This window comes from Ambystoma mexicanum, chromosome 5p (assembly GCF_040938575.1).
Source record: "Ambystoma mexicanum isolate Mex_15411 chromosome 5p, UKY_AmexF1_1, whole genome shotgun sequence".
Taxonomy (NCBI): Eukaryota; Metazoa; Chordata; class Amphibia; order Caudata; family Ambystomatidae; genus Ambystoma; species Ambystoma mexicanum.
This window is the reverse complement of record NC_090930.1, coordinates 306,053,281-306,080,194: the sequence shown is the minus strand read 5'-3', so window position 1 is coordinate 306,080,194 and position 26,914 is coordinate 306,053,281. Positions and strand designations below refer to the sequence as shown.

The following is a 26,914-nucleotide window of genomic DNA, read 5'->3' as shown; positions in this document are numbered from 1 at the left end:
CCCTGTGGTACCCAGAGTGGCACCACTTTTGGCGGCTTCAGTGGAGAAGCCCGCCAAAAAGTGGAACAAAGGGCTCGACTTGGGTTGGAGTCACAGAAGCGAACACAAAAGCCATTTTGGAACCAAGTTTCGGCAAAAAATACCAACCAGTGAATTTATATTTAATAAACCGGCAGTATGTTCGAGGCTATTTTAAAAAGTGGTAGCATCGAACAATGGGAAAATCCCATAGGAATATATTCGCGGTCGAATATAAAAAGTAGTATCCCCTGCCACCAGCCAAAACTCGGTCGGGGGGGACTGGACAGTGCCCCCTCGAACAACACACCCCGGGGCAATCGAATTGCCCCGACCAGTACGTCCACAATAGGATGGTTTGTACTGGTTCTGTTCACAATTTGAGACTAGTAAAGCCAATGGTGACTTTACATGCCCTGGGAGACAGTAGTCAGTCCCAGGGTATGGAGTCTATGTTTGGGGGTCGCTACGACACCCTTGGGTTACTGCACGGAGGGTGCTGTGTAACCCACATATCAAAAACGAATGAAGCCCTATGGGTTAAGGACCCCATAGCCCAGAGAACACATACAAAGTCAAAGGAGCACCTCAAATCATGTCTAAGAGTGAGAGAAAAAGAGTCTCACTCTTAGCAGGAGAAAAAAATAAACCCCAAAAAATCCAGCAAAGCTGCTGGGGACGGACTCACTAGGTTTGGGAAATTAGCCTTCACAGAGAATTCTCCCTAACATGGGCCTTGATCGAACATATGGTCCCGCTCATGCCATCCAACTTGGAGTGAAGGGCAGTGAACCCCTCCTGCATGTATTCCATCATTGACTGTGTCTCCGAGGGTTCAGAGGGTGACGCCATAGATTGGCCCTGTCCAGATGAGGGTTTGTTCGCCCTCTGTGTTGCTTTTGTGTAGAGATGATTGAACTCTGTTTCTTGCCGGCTCCCTTGGTCATGGTGAGCATGGCCACTTGGGTGGCAGGAATGTGTAGTTTCCCCTGCTTCAGGAGAATAAGATTTTGATTATGAGCAACAATCTTAAGCCCTGTTGTAGGGTCACGTGGGGACAGGGAGCCGACAGGCTGGACAGGTCTAGTATGGACTAGGCAGTGGTAGGGACTCGGGTTAGACAAACACGCCTCCGGTAGCTTACACTCTTGGTTAGCGACACAGGGGCAGAGGGGGGAGGATGATGCTCACCAGACTCACCCAGACCAAGGCAAGCCCGCCTCCGGCAAGGCCATGAAGAGCCAGTGCCACCACTAGAAGAATCTCCTCGCCGTCTCGCCAGTGACTGTGGCCTCCCACGTTTATCAGGAGAGAGAAGAGGATGTGTGATGGGTGAGCCACCGCCCAGGAGAATGTTCAGGGCTCGCACAATATTTGTAAGTTGATAATACACCGCCCCACTCAACGGAGACCCACCCAGTCGTGCACACCAAAGTGGTTACGCAGTCTCCCGGGAGGGGCTCTGCCACAGAGGGGCATCTCGTCTTGCACAGCGGGGAAGTTTAGCTGCGATGCCCAGGTAGTCATGAGTCGTGTGCTATGCCGAGGAGTCCCAACGGTCAAGGATGGTAAGCCGCGACCAATAGGATCTGGCAGTTCACGCCAAGCGGAACGTGGCCCTGCAAGCAGCGAGACAGAAACCTAGCTACAGGGGTGGTGAGTAACGTTGCTCCAGTGGACATGCATATATGTAATAAACAATCACATGAGTCCAGGCATTCTGCCACATCCATATATTCCACAGCCCAGCAGCAGACAAGGGCTCCGCCGGGAGTGGTACACGACTCCCTTCCCCCTCCCAAACACGGGCAAGTAACAGTACAAGATTTGTTCACTGGGTCCAGCCAGCCACATTCAATGGAGTGCCTGTCATCTCCAGTGCACAAAAACCTTGCTGATACGGGGCCCAGGCTGTGGGCATCAAGCAGGGGGGTGGCTCTGAAAATCTGTATGCCAAATACTGGACAGTAGAGGAATATCCTGCGATTCCTCAATGCTTGTTGCCCTGTAATACACACTGCACCGGGAGGGGGAGCGGGATGAGTTGGAAGAGCGTTTACTGTAATGTATCCACCTACTGCGCCATTATAGGGGCCGTGGGACAGCACCTGCAGTCTCCTTCGAGGGGTTGATACTGCCGGTTGTAGCACTAATCAGTCATAGGGCGCCGAGAACGCAGACCACAGGAGCCACGCTACCGAACCACATCAGCAGCGCCAAATCCATGTGATGCCTGTGATGGTGCTGATCGGTGCAGGATATTGACGAAAGATTCCCAAAGTGGGTTGAGTGTGTCAGCTCGGGGGGCTGACCGCTGATCATAGGGCAGAGGCGTCTGCAAGATTATGTGGAATAGAGGCTGCTGGCGGGTGTGTGCCTGGCTCACTGCGGCAGTATCCAGACGTGGGGCTGCTGCTGAAGTGCAGAGATTGTTCACTGCAGGGGAGGCCCAGGGGCCTGGGGGTGTCCGGACGGTATTATTGTGTGCTGTGACCCAGACGCAGAGTCATTTCTGCAGATGCGTCTGGGTCCACAGGCTCGCTGCAGCGTGGTGAACTGGGCCTGTTAGAAAGCTTGCGGAGTACTTGTGCTGGGGTGCCCAGTTGCAGTGTGTCGGGGCCCAAAACCCAGCAAATGGGGAGGAAGGCGAAGTTAGGTACCACTGCTTCGTCAGCACGAACTTCTATGGGGACACCGCCACCGTGTCCAAATTGACAGGGATTAGCAGTCTGGGCTGGTGATGCGACGGAGGAGCCACCGTCCGATGAGGTAATCCCGCCTGGTCCCTTGTAACGTGAGCGAGTCCCCAGGCAATGACCGTCTACTGGAGGGGATATCACCGGCACGAGGAGCATAGGCCCATGCTGCAAGAGGGGGTCTAGGGTTCAGTGGTAACTGTCGCAGTAGCGAAGCACGAGGTCCGAAAGGACGCGCGTCCCCCCGCCCCCACTGGGTCACGAGCACTGAACCTCGCGCACCCAGGGAGCCGAGCACCACGGAAGTGCGGCGCGGGTAGGGCTACAAGTCTCAGCCTCCTCAAGAACCTCTCCTCATCAGATGTAGCCCATCGGCCAAGGCCACCAGCAGGTACATGGGCAGTGTCTAACGAAGTCTCAGGTTTAATCTTGCCACCAGTCTGGACGAATATTTAACAGGATTTTCCCCTTGATTGGAGCTGTGCGTTCAGGCGGCCATCTCGATCAAGCGCAACAGCCCCCCCTCTGGTTTCCCTTTGGCCCTGGCCCTTATTCTTTGTTTCAACCTTCTCTCTTTTCTGATTAGACCTTCTTTGTTTGGTTTAATCTCAATACAAACATTCCAGTCTTGAGGTTTCCCCCCTCTTATTTTGTACTATTATCACTATTTTCTGCTTGACTCAGATGAGTGTGAGCGTTCCAGTAATGATTTTCTGTCCCCACTCCCGGGTCTCCCATTTTCCTCGTTACCTGCCATGTTCAGGGATAAAGTCACTTGGTTTATTATTCGGGTGTAACCTTCTCTTCGAGTTGTCAGATTGGCCTCTCGTGATTCCTCTTCTGCCTTTCCTTCATCTTGCTGCACCAGCCGTTTTCTCCGGTAACTTGTGATCCGGTAGGTTCCCCGTTGGCTCTAGCAGAGTGGTACTGCTATTCACGGGACCTCTTGTCCACCACGGCTCTGTTGTGGTCACGCCATGACTCTTTCTCTCGGGATAAGGATGCCTTGCGTCCACATTGGCTTCTCTCCTCTCTCTGGAAATCCCAACGCTGCACGTCTGGTTCTGCAGTTTGCTTCCTCTCCAATCCAGGGCACTGTACGTAGAGCCTTATCTCTGTGGAGGCCAGCGAGCAGATTTGTAACTCGCAGGCTTCCTCTGTTTCTCCAGTCTCCCCCTTTCCTTTATTACTTAGACGTTGGATTTTCCTGGCACAGTCTCGTATTCCTTTCTCTCTGTTCTGCCTTCTGTACTCCTCTGCATACCTGTCCCCTCGTATCAGTAAAAGGTCATTTTTCCTTCAAAGGAGTTTCTTGATGACAATAACACATTTTGGTATGTCCTTCATTCATTTCATTTTTGGATGTATTTGAGGCGGTATTGTTGGCAGGTTTCATATTCATAGGGAGTTCCTCACAGGAACGAGAGTCCTTGTCCCCAAAGGGGGGTGGAGCGGGAGTCTATCCCGGTGAGGTCCTGCTTGCCTTGACCCATAGGGAGGGTGGTGCAGAGTGGGCTCACCTCTCATCGGGTGTGATCCCTCTTGGGGCGAAGGTGCGAATTCCCAAGATTTGTCACATAACCTAATCACTCCTATGGAGTGAATGGAGAACTAAATGTATCTTTTTGCCCCATCCCATTTCTTGGCAAATTTGTAATTCCCACGTCTCCCTTAAGTGTTGCTTCTGTAATAGAGCGATCTTCACTCTCAGCCTGCCCACGTAAACTACTGTTTTCCTGTTCCTCATGCAGTAAATTGTTTGTCAGGAGAAAGGGCCACAGAATAACTGGTTGCACCAAGTAGTCCGTTCTGCAAAGCTAGCGCCATGTGGTCTTTTAATATCTAGAAACAGAAATGTTCTCACACCACGAATTAGCAGCAATAAAAATAGCATCTTTGTACTGTTTACACATACAATACATTCACATTATTTACAATACACTTTTCATTGTTCTTAATGCAACTTTAATATTACTACTGAATTATTGACCTGTGCAATGTTTATTTTATTGTACAATTTATTAGTTAATGACCCCGCTGTGTCAATAGAGAGTATCACAAATTGGTGCTTGTAGTGTAGTTCTCCCACTTTGCTGTCGAATTGCCAGCACCATGAGACGACCACACTGATGCAACTTTTTCCTCCCGGAAGGGAAGTACCTAGCATAGCCTCCAAGAAGTTATTGGCGTCTTCCACACAACAGAAGAAATAAGATCTACCTTTATGAACAATGCAGAGTTTATCCTGCAGCAACATTCCATACTTCAGCCAATGCTCTTCCCCAATTATTTAAATGCCTTGAGCGAAAGAGGGGGTTCCCTGCACAGCAAGTGCACAGACAATATTGAATCAGCACTGTTAATAATTGAGTGAATACTTAGTGTCAATGTCTGTTGCCTTGCATGGTTGTCAGCATTGAGGTCCCACAGGGGTGCAGGGCCCCGCCGCTTGCTAGGTCAGAAGTCTGCAACTTGCAGCTCTACAGCTGTCTTTGAATATGACTCCTGTGAGCTTGCACCAAAATGTGGCCCTGGGTCAGTATGGGGAGGATATTGTAAGGCCTTGCACCCCACCCCCACAGCTTGAGCATCTGCCGGCAGAGGATCGTCGCATCGTCAACACTACACATAATGTTTCTGTGAAGGCATCTATCCAAATAATCCTAAAGGAGTAAAAGGGAAGACAGGTGGTGTCTGGATCATGTCAAAAATAGTGCATATTGTGGAGATTTAGACTACACATAATTGGATAACACTACTGCTGCTAAGAGAAAACAACCTACTGATGCAGAATACACACACATTTACCACTACTACAGTGAGTGGAGAAGAAAGCATGGAGGTTAAAATCCTGGCTCGGTCTGTGCAGCTGGCGACCATGCTTCAGCACATCTGCACAACTCCGAAAAAACAAATGTGGTAGACTGGCCTTTTAAAGGCTTGGTCCATGAACCAGGTTAAGGCACACACATTTCCATTGGGTAAATCTGAGCAGAGAAATCCATTAGGCTCCTGCCAATTTCTGAGAAGCAACCATCAAGAACACAGTTGCATACCATTTGGGAAGACGCGGGCCAGGGGACAGAACCAGGCAGTATAAAAGCTGTAGGAATAGAGAAGCTGCATGGGGAGTTGCAGTAAAGGAGTGATGAGTGGTGCAGAGAGAGCTGAAGGTGCCGGAGTTGGTGCGGAGAGAGATGAAGGTGGAAGTACAAAGACTACCGAATGGAGCCGGAGGAAATGAAGTTGTAAAGAAAGCAGAGGGTTGCGGAGAAGGTAGAGCTGTGGGAATCGCTGAAGGTGCAGAAGGTGAACAAGCGGAAAAGTGTAAGGCACAGAAGGAAATGGAAGCACCAAGTGAATTGTATAAGAAGGTGGCAGGGAACAAAAGAAGGATGGAGGAGGGGAAAATTGAGCAAGACAAGAAGACCGCAAAGGTTGGAGGTGGTATATAGAGCGAGAAGGGGGAGAGGAAGCAATTGGTTGGTGGGGATAAACATCGAGGAGGAGAAATTACAGAAGATGTCAGAGGATGAGAATATCAAAGATGAGCGCAGAGACCAGAGGAGGGTGGAAGAAGAAACAATTAGCTAGAAGAAGCAAAGACAATGGGTTGAGGAGTTTGAGGCAAAGACAGGTATTGAGAGGGAGAAATTACCAGTGTGGGGGGGCAGAACAGGTAACGGAAAAATCTAATAGTTGGACGAGTAGAGAGAAAACAGGACAGAAAGGTACTGGACACAGCCTTGGGGGGGGGGGGGGTTCCGGGCCAGTAACATCCTGAAAGTAAGATGACTCGCAGCTGCGTCAGCCCTGAAACAAACAAACAATACTATACAGACTTGCCACAGAGCAGTTCCCACAGCAAATCAAGGATAATTGCTCACCTTTTTTCTATTTCTCTGCAAAACACGGCCCTTGAGCACAAACCGGGACACTCTGCAATACAGGTCTTCATTGATGGAACACGGTAGCCCCACATGGAACAATACCTGGGGCTTAGTCCCTATTTGTAACCATTGATCGTTGGAACACCACTTGGGTGGGTAAAACGGTCGAGATTGGTCAGGGCCAGAAGTCCAATGGGAGAATGAGGAGGAGGAGGATGATGGGAAGAGGGCAGGAAGCTGGGAGTTGTGAGTTGTTCGGGTGAGTTCAGAGTACAAGAAGGTGGCAGACCAAGAGACCAGCAGTAGGACGGACAGTGGACTGGAGTGTGGAGGTGTTTGAAAGAAAGGTGAGTTATTGATTGGTGAGAGAAAGTGGTACTGTGGGGTAAGATAAATGAGCAAGAGTGCTAAAGCAAATGTAGAGAAGGAGTGTTAAGTGATTCAGAGAGTGGAAGGAGGGTGATTTAGAAGGAGGGTTAGAGTGATAGTGTTGGGTAGAGTGGTGGAGTGGTTTGGAGAAGGGAAAGTCATAAAAGAGCAAGTAGGAGGGGGGAGTAACATCAGAGGGTAGATGTAGGAGTTAGTAATGCAAGAGACACCAGAGGATCAGATGGAGGAAGTATTAGAAGAGGAGGAGGAGGAGAGTGGTGGGAAGAGAGAGCGACAGGGAAAGGATCATCAGGTCATGAGAGGGGCTTGAGTGTCTGAAAGGCACAATCCTACAATCCTGCCAGAAGTAACCGAATTGCTGGTGTAGGCCCAGGCCTCTTCTGTGTCTTTGGTAAAATCATTGTTTGGTAGATATAACTGATAAAATAAAAGTATTGCATTACTAAATCAGTTCTACTTGCAGCTGTCCACATTTACCACGTTTTGTACTTTTCAATCAAAACTGCAACCTTCATGCTTGCACTTCCATTCTACACCTGCTTTAACTCGCCGTTGTCACTACAGCTATCAACACAAGATTATCACAAGGCTCAAGTTTCACATTTAACATTGGGCACACAACTTTGCCACAGGCTTCTGTCATTGTGTTATGGTATTCCAAATGTGGCCTAGCCCCCCACATGAGAATGGCCCTGTGCTTTTTAGTGCACACCCATTTGGCATTCTTCAACAAGTAGAAGGGTTCTCTGTTCTATTGGAACAAGTAGTCCATAAATGAATTCCAAATATTAATAGCCTATGGGACTGTCCTTTATTGAGTGGGTGATGTTAAGTACCATTGTCTGTCAGATTTTCAGTTCATAGTTAGCCATTGAGGTTTCGATTGATTAATTCCACTACTTGGCTGTGTGCACCAGTTCCTGAAATTGGCATCCTTGTAAATGTTGTCCGTTGATTATCTGGATCCCTCCACACAAAATAACCACTGTTGGATACCACAGAACCGCTTTGTACAGTCTCTTTTATGGTAACTAGAATGCCTTTCTAAATATGACTAACTATGGGCAGGATCACCATATACTTTTGGAACCATTGTCTGACTAACATCATCAGACTTGAGTACTGCAGATACATTTGCTCGAGTTTCTCAAGCGTAACATGCTATTGCCATGAGAGCATATTCATTATACCAAAGTAGCAAGGACACTTCTGCAATGTTGATGGTAAATATGTTGGGAATCCCAATCGTCTATCAGCAAAAATAACTTCATTTCTACCAGGCTCTGTTTTTCAGATGTGTAGATTATAGCATGACATTCCAGTCATAAAGATAGTAAAAGTGCAATTGTTATTTTCTTTAACACTTTATAAACCATTTCACATTACATCCGACCAGCAGAGAGCACTTACAATTTAACGGAATAACAAATAGTAACCTAATGGATTACAATCTCTTGTGCCCATAGCCAGCAGCAAATTCCACCCGATCCGTATTTCCAACTGGCCTGACTTCATGAGTCCTTGTACTAATCCGACCCCAGGGGATAGTAGATTCCAGGATTTCCGCTCATCAACACAAAACAAATACATTTTACAATCATGCCGAATAGTTGAACCCGTGATATTCATTGCAGTGAAACTTCCATAAAAGAAATACAATTCGGCCATCTCACTATTGAGTCACTCTCTCCTCCACCATCACAGTATTATCCTCAGAATCTCTCGCCTGTAAAACAGGCTTGTGCCGGATCCCATACATCGCTCTGTCTGGTGTTTTCCAGGCAAAATTCTACAGCATTCCTCTCTGTCACAACATCAGGCCAGGCTCTGCAACTATTTAGCGGCTATACGAGCAACAGGACTGGACCAAAGCATTAAAATGCATCACTTTGTATCCTGTATATGGAGTAGTTTCCGCTTACCCATAGAAATTCCTGGGAGTCACCCAAACATGCAGCATACCATGTCAGGGGCACATCTTGTTAAGTCCTATGGCAGTCATTTCAGAAACCTGCTGCCAAAATGACAGGGAAGGGCACTCCCACATAATGTATATAAATCGGGCATCGTCTGTTTTGCATCTAGGACACCTTACATCACTGGCATTATCACATTTCTTCTGGAACATAGGGGATAGGTAGGCTCAGTGGAGAATCTTAAATTGAATGTGCTTTAACCTGGAGCATATTGCCACTTTCTTTGTGTACAATCATATATACTGCCACAGCCTGTTGCAGGTCTGATCCTATATCCCCTGCCCACTGCGATCTACATGCTAGCACCACCCTAAGGGGCTGAGCCTAATACCATGTGGTAAATTGTGGAGACCACCCTTCTGCCGTTCACAGAATTAACAAGGTACTTCAGAAGAGCAAAGACTTGTGGTTCGGAAGGGAAACATGTTGACAAGGCCCGAAATGCCTCCCGCAGCCTGAAGTACTGAAACACAAATCCAATGGCACCCCCCCAGCTTCATATGATAGGTTATTTGTAACGTGCTTAATACCCAGAGGTTTCTAAGCATGGACCCGCTGATTGAACCCGTTTGCTCCCTGTCGTCTTGCTTCCAAGGCGAGCATGTTACCCCCAGCTATCCTATCCTTGGCCTCAACCTGTTCTCAGGTGACAAAGATTTCGTGCAGATAAAAGTCAAACATATTATTGACCCCATGTCTTTACTACACCCTCCTAATCATGCCATCACATGTCGGGGCCATACACTGTATATTCCAGACTGGCAATCCGAATGGATTGTGTCCTCCCATGTATTCCTTATCTTTGATATTTCCAATATCGCAGGTTTGCTGCCTCAGAAATTTCTTTTCAGCAGGGAGCGTTGTGCGTTGATGCCTGTCGAGTCGATGTCCCTCGGAGGCCTCCGTCTCGACGTCACTGCAGGTAGATGTAGCACGCGATGCGCTCGTTGCCCTCAATTCCGTTTTTTCGCGCTCACAGCTTCGGATGCGGTAGCCTCGTTCCTGACAGGAATATTTTCGAAATCTCCTTCGAATTTTCTTCGAAATCCCATCACAATCTCGAGTTTCGACGCAAAATTGCTTTGTCTTCAGCATCGTCCACTCCTCCATCCGGCTTCAAGAAGTGCAGTGACTGCGGCAAAGAGGTCTGTGACAGACCCTCACAGGATCTGCCTGTGCCTGTGGTCGAATCATCCGTCTTCGGAGTGCAATGACTGCCTGTCTATGACGACCAAAGCCTTGAGAGAGCGTAGAGGGAAGCTTGTGGCAGGTAAGCCCCAAAAATCCCCTTCTATTTCATCTAAACAAAAAAGCTCAGATGAGTCGAGGACAGTTTCTCCTTGTTGAAAAAGGTCTAAACGTTACTGTTCGCAAAGTGGTTCACACCATTCGTCGACTTCGAGACATGGAAAGAAACGGCGCCATAGGTCACGTCTTCTAGTTCACCGGAACGGGTGGTTTGCCCCAACAAATCTAGTTCACCGGCTCAGTGGGAGGAGTTTCGACTACGAATGTTAAGGTTTTCAGGAACACGGCCTTGCCCCCCTCAAATACTTAAAGATGATGCTCCGGTCAAAAGACCTTTAAAGCACAAAAGCCGTGCGACCTTGGACCCGCCAGCCAAGTCTCCTTGAGAGCGATCCCATCCCTCGAGTGGAGAAAGTCTCCTCAAAAACTGAAATACCAACATTATCGACGCAGAAGGATTTGGCTATAACAGAACCAAAAAGTGCATCATCTACACCATCGGCGCTGATTCAAGGGGAGAAGTCATCGACGCTCGAGCGTCGACCTCCTCGACGCCACAAGTGTTGATTCCATCGACACAACCGTCAAAGCCATCGACGCATTTGTTGAGGCCATCGACGTCAACGTCGACAATTTAAACATTTTCCTGTGACAACTAACATAATGTCAACTTCAGTTGAAAAATCTTATACTCCTCTACCACGTTCAGACTTTTTAAAATCCCTCTCTTCAATTTATGAAGATGCAGAGGAGTCCTCTGATGAAGAAAGACCCTTTGGGTTACAATATGGGACACCATCAGGGTCTGAGGCCCTCATATCAGAGGACTCGCGCATAAAGAACTTGCAAGAGTGCCTTCATGAGGCTAGTGGGATTGGCACCTCTCCTGAGATAGAATTTGGAAGGGCAGACGCTGATGCCCCCGCTGAGGTAACTTACTGGCAGCTAATGTCATGGAATACATGGGATGGTGGAGACCCATACCTGTTTTTGAGCAGGATGATCTCACCAACATATTTGACAGAGGGCCACAGGAGGACCCAATTATCCCTTTTCATCAAGCCTGGCAAGAGGGTGGCTTCTAATTGGGAGGCACCATAGGTTATTCCAGCTGTAAATAAAAATCTGACAGCTAAGTACAAAGTTTTGAGCTCTGACCATTTCCACCTCTCCAAGCACTCAACACCAGAAAGCCTTGTAGTGCAGGCAGCCACTTCCACAGGTAGGCAAAATGCCTATCCTGCCATACACCAGGGTAGAGACAACAAAAGTTATGAGCAATGGCCAAACCTTTTCTTTCGCCCGGCAGTATGGCTTTAAAATCTGCAATTCTAGGTGCACGCTAGCAAGGTTCGCACACATCCTTTGGGAGTGCATTTCTATGGCGGCTGACCATAAACCTGAGGGAGGAGCGAGACGGTTTCCTTAACATCATCAAGGATGGGAAAGACTCAATGTGCTAATCCCTCCAGGCTGGTCTTGACTCTGTTGACAGTATTAACAGAGCTATAGCAACTAGTACAGTGATACGCAGATTTGCTTGGTTGCGAAAGTCGGATTTGCCCCAGATGTACAATCTAGGCTTCTCAATATGCCTTTGCCGGCACGCATTAATTTGGAAACAAAGCTGATGAGAGTTTGGAGAAGCTGCAAACTTCCAAGGCAGCGGCAAAATCCCTTGGAGCCGCCATATGACCAACTCCAAACCGTCCCACAGGTACGCCCTGGGGGGGGGTTGGTCCTTTCGCCATTACTCCACATTTGGAAGAGGCACAGGACAGCCAGCTCAAAGAGGACAAAGAAGATTCCCCCATGGTGGACCGGGTAGAAGTACTAAGACCGCAACAGCAGCAGCTACCTTACCTTCAGCCACTGCGTCAGCCACTCCAAAACCTCTGAGGTCTTTGTTCACAAGACTGCAGTAGGAGGCAGGTTGTCACAGCATCTGACTGAATGGCATGCTATTCCTTCAGATGCTTTGGTATTGGAAACAGTTGGCCAAGGTTACTGCCTACCTTTCTTGCAAAAACCTCAGTCATCCACCGGGGAATAACTCTTTGAAGGTTCCAGATCCGCTCCTTAAGCAGGAGATTATAACCCTGCTTGAGAAAGGTGCTATAGAACCAGTACCTGTAGCGGAGAGGAACAAGGGTTGGTACTCCCCATATTTCCTTATTCCCAAGAAGGACGGACGATTGATGCCCATCTTGGACTTAAGAGACTTGAACAAGTTCCTCAGGAAGGACTGGTGCAAGATGATAACCCTTTCTCAGATCCTTCAGGCCCTCCAGTTTCCAGATTGGATGGTATAATTGGACCTTCTGGATGCTTACTTCCATGTGCCGATCCATCACAAGCACAGACAGTACCTGGGGTTCGCCTTTGGTGGCTCTCATTATCAGTTTTGAGTTCTGTCATTTGGGCTGACCTTCGACCGAGGGTTTTTCACCAAGCTAATGGTGGTTTAGTTTAGTTTAGTTTGTTTATTTATAAAGCGCGTCCGAACCCTCAGGTAGCTGGGCGCATAATCGTGTGCACAGCAGAGTTACATATCGTTACACGAGCATCATAATACCACAGACAGAGCATACATTGGTCCAGGCGCTGAGTGTTTACATACAAGAGTAGAATATACTGAGAAGGGTATGTACAGAGAATAGGCACACATAGTTACAGTGGCGAGTGAGGACCTGGTTACAGGTTGGTCCTGAATAGGCAGTGGATAGAGTGAACATTACTGGTTGCATTACAATTACATTGCAGGTAGAGAGCGGCGGCTGGCCGGACGTGTCGGTGAGAGACTAGATGTCTAGGCTAGTAGCCATGATTTTACCATGGCTCTGAATGGCCAGAACGCAGTTTCCGATCTAATTGTGGGAGGGAGGGTGTTCCAACATTGTGCTGCGAGCACTGGGAAACTGGAGCCTCCTGCTGTTTTTAGGTTATAGTTAGGGATTTTTAGTTGGTGCAGGTAAGGAGTTCTGGTGGGTCTAATGGGGCAGTGTCTAGAGAATTTGTCAGAAAGGTAACGTGGGGCAGTACGTGGCAGGCACTTGGGTGATGACCAACGTTCTTAGCTTAATTCTGTCGTGGATCGGGAGCCAGTGGACTTCTTCGCTAACCGTGGATATGTGCGCCTTGCGCGGGAAGTTGAGGGCACATCTTAGTGCATTATTTTGCAGGATCTGGAGCCTATACAAGTTTTTTGTGGTAGTGCCTACGTAGAGTGTGTTGCAATAGTCTAATTTAGACAATATTAGCGCTCTAGATAGGGTGAGGCAACTAGAGGTGGAGAGAAAAGGCCTGCAGGCATTGATCAATTTATTGGTGTATGAGGTAGTTGAGATGGTAGAGTTTATTTGTTTCTTTAGTGACAAGGTAGAGTCGAGGTATACACCTAGTGTTTTGACCTCTTTGGATACTTTTATGATGTTGCCATCAATGGTAAAGGATTGGTACCTTTGGTCCAGTTTGTTGAGGCGAGCCTGGGAGCCTACGATAAGCAATTCTGTCTTATCGTCATTTAGGCAAAGACTGTGTGTAGCCATCCAGGCTGGATTTCTAAGTAGATATCATTAAGCTTTGCAACATCTTCTTCATAGCTACCAGTGAGCGTGATGAGGACCCGAGTGTTGTCTGCATAATTAGTGTAGCTGACACCCAGATCGTCAAGACGGTCAAATAGGAGCTTCGTGAAGATGTTGTAAAGTGTGGGAGAAATGCAAGAGCCTTGGGGCACTCGACATGTGATTGGGATAGGGTCCGCAGCCGCCGTGGGGGCGAAGACTCTAGTCGACCTGTCAGACAGAAATGACTGGATCCACTTCGTGGCATTCTGAGAGAATGCAGCAGCCGAGGAGAGGTGTTGAGTGAGGATCTGGTGGTCAACCAGATCAAAGGCAGCAGAGAGATCCAACAAGAGCAAGATGGCCAGTTTGTTGTGGCAGCAAGTCTCGCAAGAGGGGGGGATTCACGTCTACCCCTACCTAGACGATTGGCTGATCAGGGCCAGTTCCCCAGAACAGGCCCTGGAACATCTCAGCTCCACCTGTCACTCCCCTCACAGGCTGGGCTTCTCCCTCAACTTCAATAAGTCCCACGTGATACCATCACAAAGACTCCAATTCATCAGAGCAGTCCTAGATGCATCCCTGGGAAAAGCTTTGCCACCAGAGGTTAGGGCTCAAGACCCTCTGCAATGCCCAACATCTACCGGCCTTTGATTTTCTGAGGTTGCTCGGCCTCATGGCATCCTGCATTTTTCTGCTGCCGCTCGCCTGAGAATGAGATCTCTCCAGTGGTCTCTCAGGACCCATTGGTCACAATTCTCAGGAAGAATGTCCGATCTCCTACAAATCCCAAACAGAGTCTCACTGGATCTTCAGTGGTGGACCTGTCGGGAGAACATCTTAAAAAGGAGAACTGGCAACCATGACCGGAGATAACAGTAGTTACAGTAGACGGACGCCTCACTCACAGGGTGGGGAGCCCATACCAACGATTTGACCATCAGTGGTCGTTGGTCTCCATCGGAGTCCAAACTACATATCGACCTTTTAGAGCTCAGGGCAATCAGACTAGCGCTGAAGGCCTACTTGCCATCTGTACGGGTAAAGAATGTCCTGATAATGACGGACAACACAGTGGCTGTGTACTACCTCAACAAAAGAGGTGGTGTAAGGTCACTACCACAGTGCAGAGATGCAATGCAGCTCTGGTTTTGGGCAGTACAAGAAGGAATATCTCTATCGGCAGTTCACCTAAGTTCACCTAGCCGGAGAGAAGAACATGACGGCGGACGCTCTGAGCAGGCAGAGCACAGCTTCCCACAAGTGGGAACTAGCTCATGAAGTCCCTTTGGAGAACGCCTCAAGTGCATCTCTTTACGACCAGTGCCAACTGGAAGTGCGAACTGTACTGCTCAAGGGAATTCCCCCCGAGAGGAGCTCTAGGAGACACGTTTATGGTGGACTGGGAGTTTCCACTCCTATACACGTTTCCTCCAATTCCTGTCATTCCTCACGTAATCAGGTGGGTGAGAAAGTTTATGAAATCCATGATCCTAATTGCCCCAGACTGGGCCAGAACAACGTGGTACACGGACCTTCTGGACATGTCCATCTGCCTTCCGATACGTCTTCCACAAAGAGAAGACCTTTCTCGTAAGAGGAGGGTCAGGTTTTCCATCCGCATATCTGGACTCTCAGCCTCCACGCATGGTTTCTGAGAGGTTGAGATATAAGGATTGGGACCTCCCGCACAACGTAATGGAGAATTTGCTTTCGGCCAGAAGGCCAGCAACCAAATCTTTATACCGCTGCCACTGGAATAAGTTCTGCAGCTGGTGTAGAGATAAGTTTACCCTTTCTCATGTAATACACCAATGGTGTTATCCTTTTTATTACATCTGGCAAATCTGGGGCTCCAGATTGGTACCATCAATGGATATCTGGCAGCACTTTCTATTTTTAAGCACACTTCAAAGGAAGTATCCTAATTTAGGATTCCTTTAATAGTACAATTTCTAAAGGGACTGACTAATGTTTTCCCTCCAATCCTGTTTCAAGTCCCACATTGGGATCTCACCTTGGTGTTAAACTACTTGATGGGAGCTCCTTTCAAGTCCCTAAATTCTTGTCTATTAACACTTCTAACTCTGAAAACTTCTACGTGGCAATTACATCAGCCCGAAGGATGAGTGAGCTACAGGCTTTATCCTGCAAGCCTCCTCATACTATCTTTCATAAAGACAGAGTGGTACTAAGTGAAACCTGCTTTTCTCCCCAAAATGGTTTGAGTTTCATATTACTCCGAAGATTATGTTGCCATCTTTTCTTCCTCCTCCACATCCGGGGAAGGAAGAAGAAAGACTTCACAGGCTTGACCCTAGACGTGCACTGACCTTTTGCATCTCCAGATGCACAAAATTGCGGCAGGATGACCAGTTATTTGTGGGCTATTCAGGTCACAAATTGGGACTGGCCATTGCCAAGCAAACTATATCCAAATGGATTATACTAACAATATCGGAATTTTACAAACTGGCAGGTAAATACCCTCCAGTACATCTAAGAGCCCATTTGACCAGGTGTATTGCAACTTCCTCTGCCTTGCAGAGGGTAGTTCTGATAAAAGATATATGTGCAGCCGCCACATGGTCGTCTGTTCAAGCCTTCACTAAACATTACAGTGTGGACTCCTCCTTGGGCCAAGTTTCTGCTTTTGGAAAAACAGTATAGCATTCAGTGCATGCACACCCATAAAATATTGATGTTGCACTCATTTCTACTCCCTCCACCAAATTACGTAAACTGCTTTGGGAGTCTATCATACATGAGGAATACATGGGAGGACATAATCCATTCGAAGAGCAAGTTACTTACTCCTGGTAATGTTCTTTCGACTGGATGCTCCTCCCATGTATTCCTTATCGCCCCTCCCAGCCTACCCCGCAGTAGACTTTCCCTTGTGGTTGCAATCTACACTCTCTCAAGGGGAGTAACCGTCGAACACAAGGTAATGCTCCACTCGTAAAAACAGAACTGAGGCCAACGGACGATGCACGTGCTGCAGTGACGACGTCGAGACGCAGGCCTCCGAGGTCATCAACTCGACAGGCATCGACACACAGCGCCCTTTGCTGTAAAAAAACATTCCAGGGCAGCAAAGCTGGGCTATTGGAAATATCGAAGATAAGGAATACGTGGGAGTAACATCCAGTTGAAAGAATGTTACCAGGGGTAAGTAACTTGTTCTTCCAGGGTATGCAGACTTTGCACACCCATTCTGAGACCCAATCTATGCCATGCATGGACTGTGCATGATACAGGATCAAAAGGGCTCCTTTTGTTAATCTGCATAGAAATGAAAGTACTTTGCAGAGAATGAGGATGAGCCAAGCTTCTCTCAATACGCACATGCAGGAAGGGCTGCGAACCTGGCATTCAGTATGACAGAAACTAAACAAAAAAGTATAGCAATTATGCATATTAACACAAGGGGGCCAATACTGCCATCCCAGATGAAAGCATGCATTTCATCCCACCTACCTAATAGGAGTAAGTTGCTTGTGTGGCAAACATAAGCTCTTCTTCTTACTCACAGGTATTTGCAAGCAATTCAGTCAATTGATGCTGTGCTCACAATTCACTAGCTGATATGCACATTTTATATGAATCAATTTGAACATTTAGGAGTATGGGCTGTTTGAATGCTTTGTGTTATTGCTAGTGCATTTGTTCCTTTTGATGTTAATGTCTGGCCAGTATCGGTTCTAGCAGATATGGACAGCTATGCTGTAATTCTCTCCTGCTTTTCAATGGTAGGCAAAAGGTGGAGGTTATGAAAGTGAAGGCGCCTACCCGAATGCTGAACTGATCTTTTTGGAAATACACAACATTCATGTTATGAGAGAATCTTTGCGGAAATTGAAGGAGGTAGTTTATCCAACTATAGATGAAGCACGGTGGCTGTCTAATGTGGATGCTACACATTGGTTGGAATACATAAAGGTAAGCATCTGAAGATTTTGAGATCATGTGTGTTGTCAATACATTTTTCTCAAATGTTTCCTCAAATGTAGGGTTAGAGTACTGTGGCTTAAAGCAGATGTGGAGTTAGTAAAGTTAAAACATTAAAAGAAGTACCTTCTACACACAACAAATTCCTGACAAATGTTGAGTGAAACGTTGCTCGAGTTTGCAACCAAAATGGTCACCAGCTTTAACATTCCATGGACTATAAAAATCTTAGTAGTGTGTGCTCTGCGACAGTCCATGTAAGTAACACCTTTACGTAGTAATGGGTGTTGTATAGTTTGCATCACTGCATATCCCCCTTTTCAGCGACGAGCAATGACTTATTGAATAGAACTATGTACATTAAATTATATTTTGCTTAGAAATTAAATGTACATGCAAGAGTACAACTTCTTCCTCATGGATAATGATTTACTTGAATAGGTGATAATGTATGGGATTAGGTTTCCCCTACTGTAGTTTATAAGGATATTGTAAGTCACAGAGGAGACCAACTAGAGGAACGAGGCCAAAGACTGTGTTCCTTTATAAAATGTACAAACATGTGGCTGCCCTCAAATAACCTGTTTTGGGATGTTTCCGACTAAGAAGTGGGTCTGGAGCCAGTTTTTGGCTCACTTTACCCTTCGTAGAAAAGCATATCTATGTGTATATCGATCAAGTCCCACCAACAAGGGCAGTCCCTTTGAGGTTCCAGAACTCAGAGGTGACCTGTAATTGAGAATATATTTTTAGGTTACCTCAATGTTATGCTTTCTTTTGTTTGTAGACTTTGTTTTTGTTGGTTTAACCTTACCTCTTTTGTAAAAGAAAAATAAGTTTTTCAAATAATTTGTATATAACTAATGTGGGATATGTTTGGATATAAACCCACTAATAGCTTGTAAAGTCTTGCAGAAAAATTGTTTAAGCAATTTAATAAACCATGTCTAAAAAACATACTATCTTTCATAAAGACAGAGTGGTACTAAGTGAAACCTGCTTTTCTCCCCAAAATGGTTTGAGTTTCATATTACTCCGAAGATTATGTTGCCATCTTTTCTTCCTCCTCCACATCCAGGGAAGGAAGAAGAAAGACTTCACAGGCTTGACCCTAGACGTGCACTGACCTTTTGCATCTCCAGATGCGCAAAATTGCGGCAGGATGACCATTTATTTGTGGGCTATTCAGGTCACAAATTGGGACTGGCCATTGCCAAGCAAACTATATCCAAATGGATTATACTAACAATATCGGAATGTTACAAACTGGCAGCCACCCACCCAACCCTCCCGCCCCAGAGCATCTATGGAGAAAGAAGAGAAATGTGAGGAACGGAGGTGACGGCTCAGAAGAGCTGCTGCATTGCTGCAACCAAGAAGGCACTTGGAGCAACCAGGCAGTAAGCGGAGCAGGGGGTGCTACGGGAGGAGGCTGGAGACTCAGGGGCTTGCTATACGGTCCCGGGCATCAACAAGGGGCTGGATAGAAGAACGTGAGGCACTGGACATCCTCCCCCCTACGTGGCAACGAGAGGAATGCGTTTGGGATCCTGACCCACAACCCCTCCCCCCAACCTACCAGAGGGGTAACCCAGGGCCCCAGCATCCACAGGGGACCCGAGTCTGAAATGCACCCAGGAGGAACGAACGAGAACTACACAGGAAAGGCCAGGGCGAGAGCCCTGAGAACACGGCAACTGAGGGGGGAGAGCCGTGCTCTGCAGGAGGGGAGCTGGACACCACCCCCCCCCCACCCCTGATCTCTGGCAGGCGGCCAGAGGGCTGCTTATGGACAGCTGTGAATGGAAGAGCAACACAGCCAGGGACATTAAATACACGGGACACCAGCAGCACTCCACCTGGTGTGAAGTGGAGCTTGCAGAGAGAATGAGTAGAGTTGACAGCGACCAGGAGGGATGCTCACCCAGCATCAAAGCAACATCGATGCCCAAGAGGACATTGAACCACAAGGAAGAGGGCAAAACAAAATCCAAGGGCCCACTGGGGTGGAGATAAAGACCTGAGCAGATGCAAGACCAGCACAAAAACAGTCACCAAAGGAACCACCTGCGAGCGCAGGAGGAACGGGGCACTCTCCCTACCCGAACAGACTGGACTTATCGGCACTAAATTCTTAATAGCGCCCAGTGGACAACAAGGGGCAATATGTCCACACAAAAAAAGGAAATGGTGCCCAAAACCCAATCAAATCTGCAAAAAAGTCTCAAGAGGGTAACCTCCAGAAACTGTGGCACAAAGACAGGGGAGCCCAGCTGGAAGGAGAACAGGAACCAGAGAGACCAGTGGAGGAAGGGCTCCAGGAAAAGACGGTGAATGAGCTGGTGGTCCCTCAAAAGGTCCTGTCAATGTTTTCAGGAGTTTGGGAACAAAATTGCGAAAACCGTACAAACGCAAATGATCAAAATGAGAGAGGACTTGTCTATGGCTCTGCAAGAGGTGAAAGGGGATGTGAAAGTATGACGCGGGAGTCAAGGTGTTTTTGCTGGAAGTATATTTGTTTTTAAATCAAGTGCCAAAGTAATTAACTGAAAAGTTCAAACGGTTTCCTTCACCGTAGGCTCTTCTTCCCTTGTGTGCTCCTGAGAAAGGGGACTGTCTCCTAATGCGTGAGGTCCGGATAGGCCCACCACTCTGGGTCGGCTCCACTCTCCGTCTCGGTGTCCTGCGGAAATGACAGACAATTCTGGTTAGAATTCGTGGGCTTTTATCCTTCCCTGAGGTTTCAAAGCCCCACCAATCAGCAGGGTTTAGGACCTTCCCGGTTGTGATTGGCTTGGAAGCCGTTGGCCCGCCTCCCTTAAAGTCAGAACCCGCCCCGTCACTTCTGCCTGCCCTTGTAGCATAGTGGGTGGTCCTGTGGTGCCCCTGCCTGCGCCGACGAAGTGCTGCCGGGACCCGAGCACATATGGGCGGGTTCGGGCGTTCGTGGCTCCTCCCGACCTCTCCCGCAGACTGTGGCGGCTATGCGCGCTCTCCCACTCCTGCATCCCGGCTCCTCTCGACCTCCGCCACTGGTCATGTTGGTCGCGGTGACCTCCCTGGTACTGCCTCCGCCCTTCTCCTGGCCCGGGCTGGCGAATCCGGAACATCGCCTGCACCGCGCTGGAGCACCCATACGGTAAGCAACCCTCCATGCTGCAGCTTGTCACTGCTGTTCCTTTGCTGGTCTTGCTTCCGTGTTGTTCCCCGTGTCCGCCCGTTTCCCGGGAGTTGTTGGTTCTGCCCCCCCTGTCCGTTGTAGGCACCTCCTCACAGGGGACATGAGCAAATTGGAAGAGAAAGTGGACGCTACTGAAAACATAGTCCAGGAGAAAGCTGACATAAAGAAAATCAACCAACTTGTGGAGCACCTGTCTAGGGTTACGCAGAATTTAGAGCTCCAAAGTGAAGACCTTGAAAACTGTTCAAGGAAGTGAAACATAAGGATAAAAGGTCTGGCGCAAGAGGTGGGAGATAAGGACCTAAGCTTGATGACCAAACATGTGTTTGCGGATTTGGCAGACCTAGATTATGGTCCCGGAATAAAAGTCGATAGAGTGCATAGTCAGTCCAAAAAGGAGTGAACCGGGAGCACAGCACAGGGACGTGCTGGTTGCCCTATGAACAAAAGGAGAGAGTGCTAAAAGCAGCGAGGAAAGTTAGGGCAATGACGTATAATGGGCCCAACTTGCAACTTTACCAAGTTTCCCGGGAGTTGTTGGTTCCGCCCCCCCTGTCCATTGTAGGCACCTCCTCACACATACCCACCCCGTGTACAGGCCGATCGGGCCAGTGAGAACATCTGGACAGGTAGTCTGCTACCAACTGGAACCTGGCCGGTTTGTGCAAAGTCAGAAAGTCAAAGGGTTGTAGGGATAGAAACCAGCGGAGGACCCTCTGGTTAGTATCTTTGTGACGGGCCAGCCATTGGAGGAGCGCATGGTCGGAGAACAACGTGAATCGGCGTCCCATCAGATAATACTTGAGCGATTCAATGGCCCATTTGATGGCCAGGTACTCCTTCTCCACCGTGGAGTAGGCGGACTCGTGTGGTAGTAGTTTTCGACTGATGAAACATATGGGTCGTAGCTCTGCTTCTTGTTCTTGGGAGAGAACGGCACCCAGGCCCTGGTCTGATGCGTCAGTTTGAAGGAAGAAATGTTTCTGGAAGTCCGGGCAACACAGTACGGGATCTGACATGATCCTATGTTTTAGCAGGGCAATGGCCCCTATGGCAGCATCATTGTTTGTCAAGTCTGGGTTACCCTTGAGCCTCAGCGCGTCGGTGAACGGGGCGGCTATAGAGGAAAAATCGGGAATAAAACTTCTATAATAGCCGATGAGACCCAGGAAGGCTCGTATCTGCTTCCTGCTCGCTGGCGTTGGGATCCTGTGGATGGCGTCCGTTTTGGACATCTGTGGTTTTAGAACCCCACCCCCCACTAGATGTCCGAGGTACTTAGTCTTGTGAGCTCCCATTGTGGTTTTTCGAGGATTTATGTGTAATCCCGCCCTATGTAGATCGGCTATGACCGCCTTTAGGTGGGTTAGATGGTCTTCCCAGGACTTATTATAGACAATTATATCATCCAGGTAGGCCGCTGCATACCCCTCATGAGGTCGTAGTATGATGTCCATAAGCTTCTGGAAGGTGGCTGGTGCACCATGTAGGCCGAAGGCAAAGACCTTGAAATGGTACAATCCTCGTGGAGTAGAGAAGGCGGTCTTTTCCTTGTCCTGGGGTCGTAAAGGGATCTGCCAGTATCCCTTAGTTAGATCTAGGGTGCTCAGGAATAGTGCGGCGCCAAGTCCCTCCAGTAACTAGTCCATCCGTGGCATCGGGTAAGCCTCGTACCGGGAGACGGCATTCAGTTATCTGTAGTCCATACAGAAGCGTATGGAGCCGTCCGGTTTAGGGACAAGTACTATAGGTGAGGACCAGGTGCTGTTTGATGGTTCGATGATGTCTAGTTGCAGCATTTCATCCACTTCGGTATTTATGACGCGCCTCCGGGCTTCAGGTATACGATCGGGTCTGAGACGTATTATCTTCCCGGGCTCTGTCCTTATCTCGTGTTCGATTAATTCGGTATGCCCTGGTAAGGTGGAAAAGGCTTCTCGGTGGGGCAGCAGTTTGTCCAATAGTTCTACTTTCATAGCAGGGGTTAATGCATTCCCCCACTGGACGTGATCTAAAGAACCAGTGTCCATTGTTTCGACGGTTTCTATGTCACCGGTGGTTCCCAGGGCCACCATTAGAGGTTCGTTCCACTTTTTCAGTAGATTGATGTGATATATCTGATCCGGGTTACCTCGGTCGGGTTGGTGGACTTTATATGTCACAGGACTGAGAACGTCGGTGATCTTGTAGGGTCCTCTCCATCTGGCCAGTAACTTGTTGGCGCTGGTAGGCAAAAGAACGAGTACCGGGTCACCTGGTTTGAAACTCCTCATCCTGCTTCCCTTGTTGTAGTTCCTTTCTTGAGTTGTCTGTGCCCGAGAGAGGTTGGCTTCCGCTAGAGTTCTCAGTGTAGTTAAATGTTCTTTCAACTCCTCGGTATATTCAGTCAAGGACATTTCATCAGTGGCTTCCCATTCCTCTTTAACCAAGTCTAGGATCGTACGGGGTTGTCTCCCAAACAACAGCTCAAAAGGGGAAAACCCGGTAGAGGACTGGGGGGTGTCTCTTAGGACCATCAGTACAAGGGGTATCGCCCAATCCCAGTTCTTGGCGTCTGGTCCTGTCACTCTCCTCATCATTTTCTTTATTGTTTTATTATAACGTTCGACCAAGCCGTCGGTCTGGGGATGGTACACAGATGTTCTGAGTTGTTTAATCTGTAGGCGTTCACACACCTGTCGGAGTAGAGCTGACATGAAGTTCGTTCCTTGGTCAGTGATGATTTCCGAGGGTAGACCAACTTGGGCAAAGAAAGGTATGAGCTGATCACACAGATGTCTGGCCGACGTACCTTTGAGGGGAAAGGCCTCTGGATAGCGGGTGGCGTAGTCTACGATGACAAGCATATACTTATACCCTCTACTGGCTGGTTCTAACGGTCCGACGATATCCATACCGATCCTTTGGAATGGTACTGCGATAAGGGGCATCTTTTGTAGAGGAGCCTTAGCTGGCTTTACCCCGCTGGTTAGCTGACAGGTGGGGCATCTCTTACAGAACTGGGCTACCTCGCCATAGAGGCCTGGCCAGTAAAACCATTTGAGTATGTTTTGTTGCGTCTTTAGGGAAGCCATGTGGCCACCGCAGGGGTGGTTGTGGGCCAACTGTATGACCACGCTATGTTGGGTTTTCGGTAGCACTAACTGTTCTTTAACCGACCCATCGTCCCCCTTGTATCTGCGGTATAGCAAGCCCTGCCGTAGAACAAAGCCTGGGCCCTTGGAAACATCTGGATCCCCTTCTTGGGCTGCCCTTTCCCGGGCTATCTTGAGGGTCTTATCTGTTAGGGTCTCTCCCCTAATGCTTTCCTCGTTGTCTTCTAATTTCCAGTCAATGGGTCTAGTCATATAACTAGCCTGACACCACTCTAAACAAGTTCGTCTCTTTTTGTTAATCTGGGTTTCTGGGGTAGTCGTATCTTCTCCTATGTCTGGCTTGCATCCTGCTTCCCTTCTTCCCTCCCGACCGGTCAGGGCCTGGTGAAAGTTAGGCAAATCCGTACCTATGACTACTGGGGCAGGCAGAAAAGGCAAAACAGCAGCCCTTAGGGGTGACATTTCGTCGTTTACTTCAATAGCTACCTTCTTCATTGGATATAGTTTTATATCACCATGGATACACTTAATAGGTATAGACACATTAGGCAAGTTAGGTTTATTACTTACAGTGGGTGATATGGCGGTTTGCCTGCTGCCGCTGTCGAGTAGAGCGCATGTGGGTCGGCCGTCAACTCGTATATCGACCACATAGGGACCGGCCCGGCCTTCTGCTGGTAGCGGGTTTAGATATCCGATGTCCATGGGCTCAGCTGCTCTTCTCCTGGGACATAGTCGGGCAATGTGTCCCCATTCGCTACACTCGAAGCATTGCGGTTGCCGATATCCTGGACTGGTCCCTGCAGGCTTTTCTTCCATCCCGTATTTCTTATCATATGGTCTTCGGATGCTCTCGTCCGGTGGTCGCCATCTCAGCTGTTGGGGTCTGGCTCCCCGGGTCAAGTGGGGGTCAGTTATTGGAACTGCTATGTGAGCTGTTATGCCAGGGGTTAGTGCTCTGTGATATCCGGCCTTTTGGTATGCCGAGGCGATATCCACGGCTTCCGTCGGAGATGGTCGGTGATGTTGCCTCACCCATCTCTGCATTTGTCCAGGTAGAGCGTCCACAAACTGTTCGAGGATGAGCTTTTCAAGGATCGGCTGGGTAGCGGGAGTCGGGGTCAACAGCCATTTTTCCGCCAAGTCCTTTATGCGGTAATACAATTGCCGTGGGCTCTCGCCGGCCCTTAACTTGGTGTCCCTTAATTGGATGCGATAGGCCTCCTCATCGAGGCCAAGGCGGTCCAACACCGCTGCTTTAATGTCCCCATAGGGAGTGTTGCCGGTGGGGTTCACCGCCTGGTAGGCTCCCTGCATGAGGCCAGATAGAAGGGGGCGTCATATTGTCCCCAACGCTCTGGTGGCCACTGTGCGTTTCTCGCTATTCTTTCGAAAGTGGTCAAGAAAAAGACCGGATCCTCGCCGTCCTTGTATTTCTGTAGTAGGGCGGACGGGACCATTGGTTGAGTTCTGGAGCTAGCTACCACCTCCGTGAGCCTAGAGATGGTTTCATGATGCTTATCCTGGGCAGTTGTTTGTACAGTGCTTTGTAACTGCATGGCCTGTTGAAAGGCTTGCCGGTCGGCAGCTGCTTGTTGGGTTTGTATCTGCACCAACTGTTGCAGCTGTTGCTGTCCTTCCGACAGGGTTTTTATCAATGCCTCCATCGCGCCGTCGATGATCCCACCTTCGTCGCCTCTTGTGAAAGTATGACGCGGGAGTCAAGGTGTTTTTGCTGAAAGTATATTTATTTTTAAATCAAGTGCCAAAGTCATTAACTGAAAAGTTCAAACGGTTTCCTTCACCGTAGGCTCTTCTTCCCTGGTGTGCTCCTGAGAAAGGGGACTGTCTCCTAATGCGTGAGGTCTGGATAGGCTCACCACTCTGGGTCGGCTCCACTCTCCGTCTCGGTGTCCTGTGGAAATGACAGACAATTCTGGTTAGAATTTGCGGGCTTTTATCCTTCCCTGAGGTTTCAAAGCCCCACCAATCAGTAGGGTTTAGGACCTTCCCGGTTGTGATTGGCTTGGAAGCCATTGGCCCGCCTCCCTTAAAGTCAGACCCCGCCCCCGTCACTTCTGCCTGCCCTTGTAGCATAGTGGGAGGTCCTGTGGTGCCCCTGCCTGCGCCGACGAAGTGCTGCCGGGACCTGAGCACATATGGGCGGGTTCGGGCGTTCGTGGCTCCTCCCGACCTCTCCCGCAGACTGTGGCGGCTATGCGCGCTCTCCCACTCCTGCATCCCGGCTCCTCTCGACCTCCGCCACTGGTCATGTTGGTCGCGGTGACCTCCCTGGTACTGCCTCCGCCCTTCTCCTGGCCCGGGCTGGCGAATCCGGAACGTCGCCTGCACCGCGTTGGAGCACCCATACGGTAAGCAACCCTCCATGCTGCAGCTTGTCACTGCTGTTCCTTTGCTGGTCTTGCTTCCGTGTTGTTCCCCGTGTCCGCCCGTTTCCCGGGAGTTGTTGGTTCTGCCCCCCCCTGTCCGTTGTAGGCACCGCCTCACAGGGGACATGAGCAAATTGGAAGAGAAAGTGGACGCTACTGAAAACATAGTCCAGGAGAAAGCTGACATAAAGAAAATCAACCAACTTGTGGAGCACCTGTCTAGGGTTACGCAGAATTTAGAGCTCCAAAGTGAAGACCTTGAAAACTGTTCAAGGAAGTGAAACATAAGGATAAAAGGTCTGGCGCAAGAGGTGGGAGATAAGGACCTAAGCTTGATGACCAAACATGTGTTTGCGGATTTGGCAGACCTAGATGATGGTGCCGGAATAAAAGTCGATAGAGTGCATAGTCAGTCCAAAAAGGAGTGAACCGGGAGCACAGCACAGGGACGTGCTGGTTGCCCTATGAACAAAAGGAGAGAGTGCTAAAAGCAGCGAGGAAAGTTAGGGC

The 26,914-nt window shown here is 48.7% G+C and overlaps 1 protein-coding gene across 6 annotated transcripts in view; it reads left to right on the top strand.

Moving 5' to 3' along the window:
• MTMR1 (myotubularin related protein 1) overlaps positions 1-26,914 on the top strand; it is a 1,542,631-nt gene that overhangs the window by 937,185 nt on the left and 578,532 nt on the right. For all 6 annotated transcript variants that reach the window (XM_069612748.1, XM_069612750.1, XM_069612749.1 and 3 more), the window contains one exon: positions 17,544-17,729. In XM_069612748.1, the coding sequence (XP_069468849.1) occupies positions 17,544-17,729 (186 nt within the window). The remainder of the gene's footprint in view (positions 1-17,543; positions 17,730-26,914) is intronic.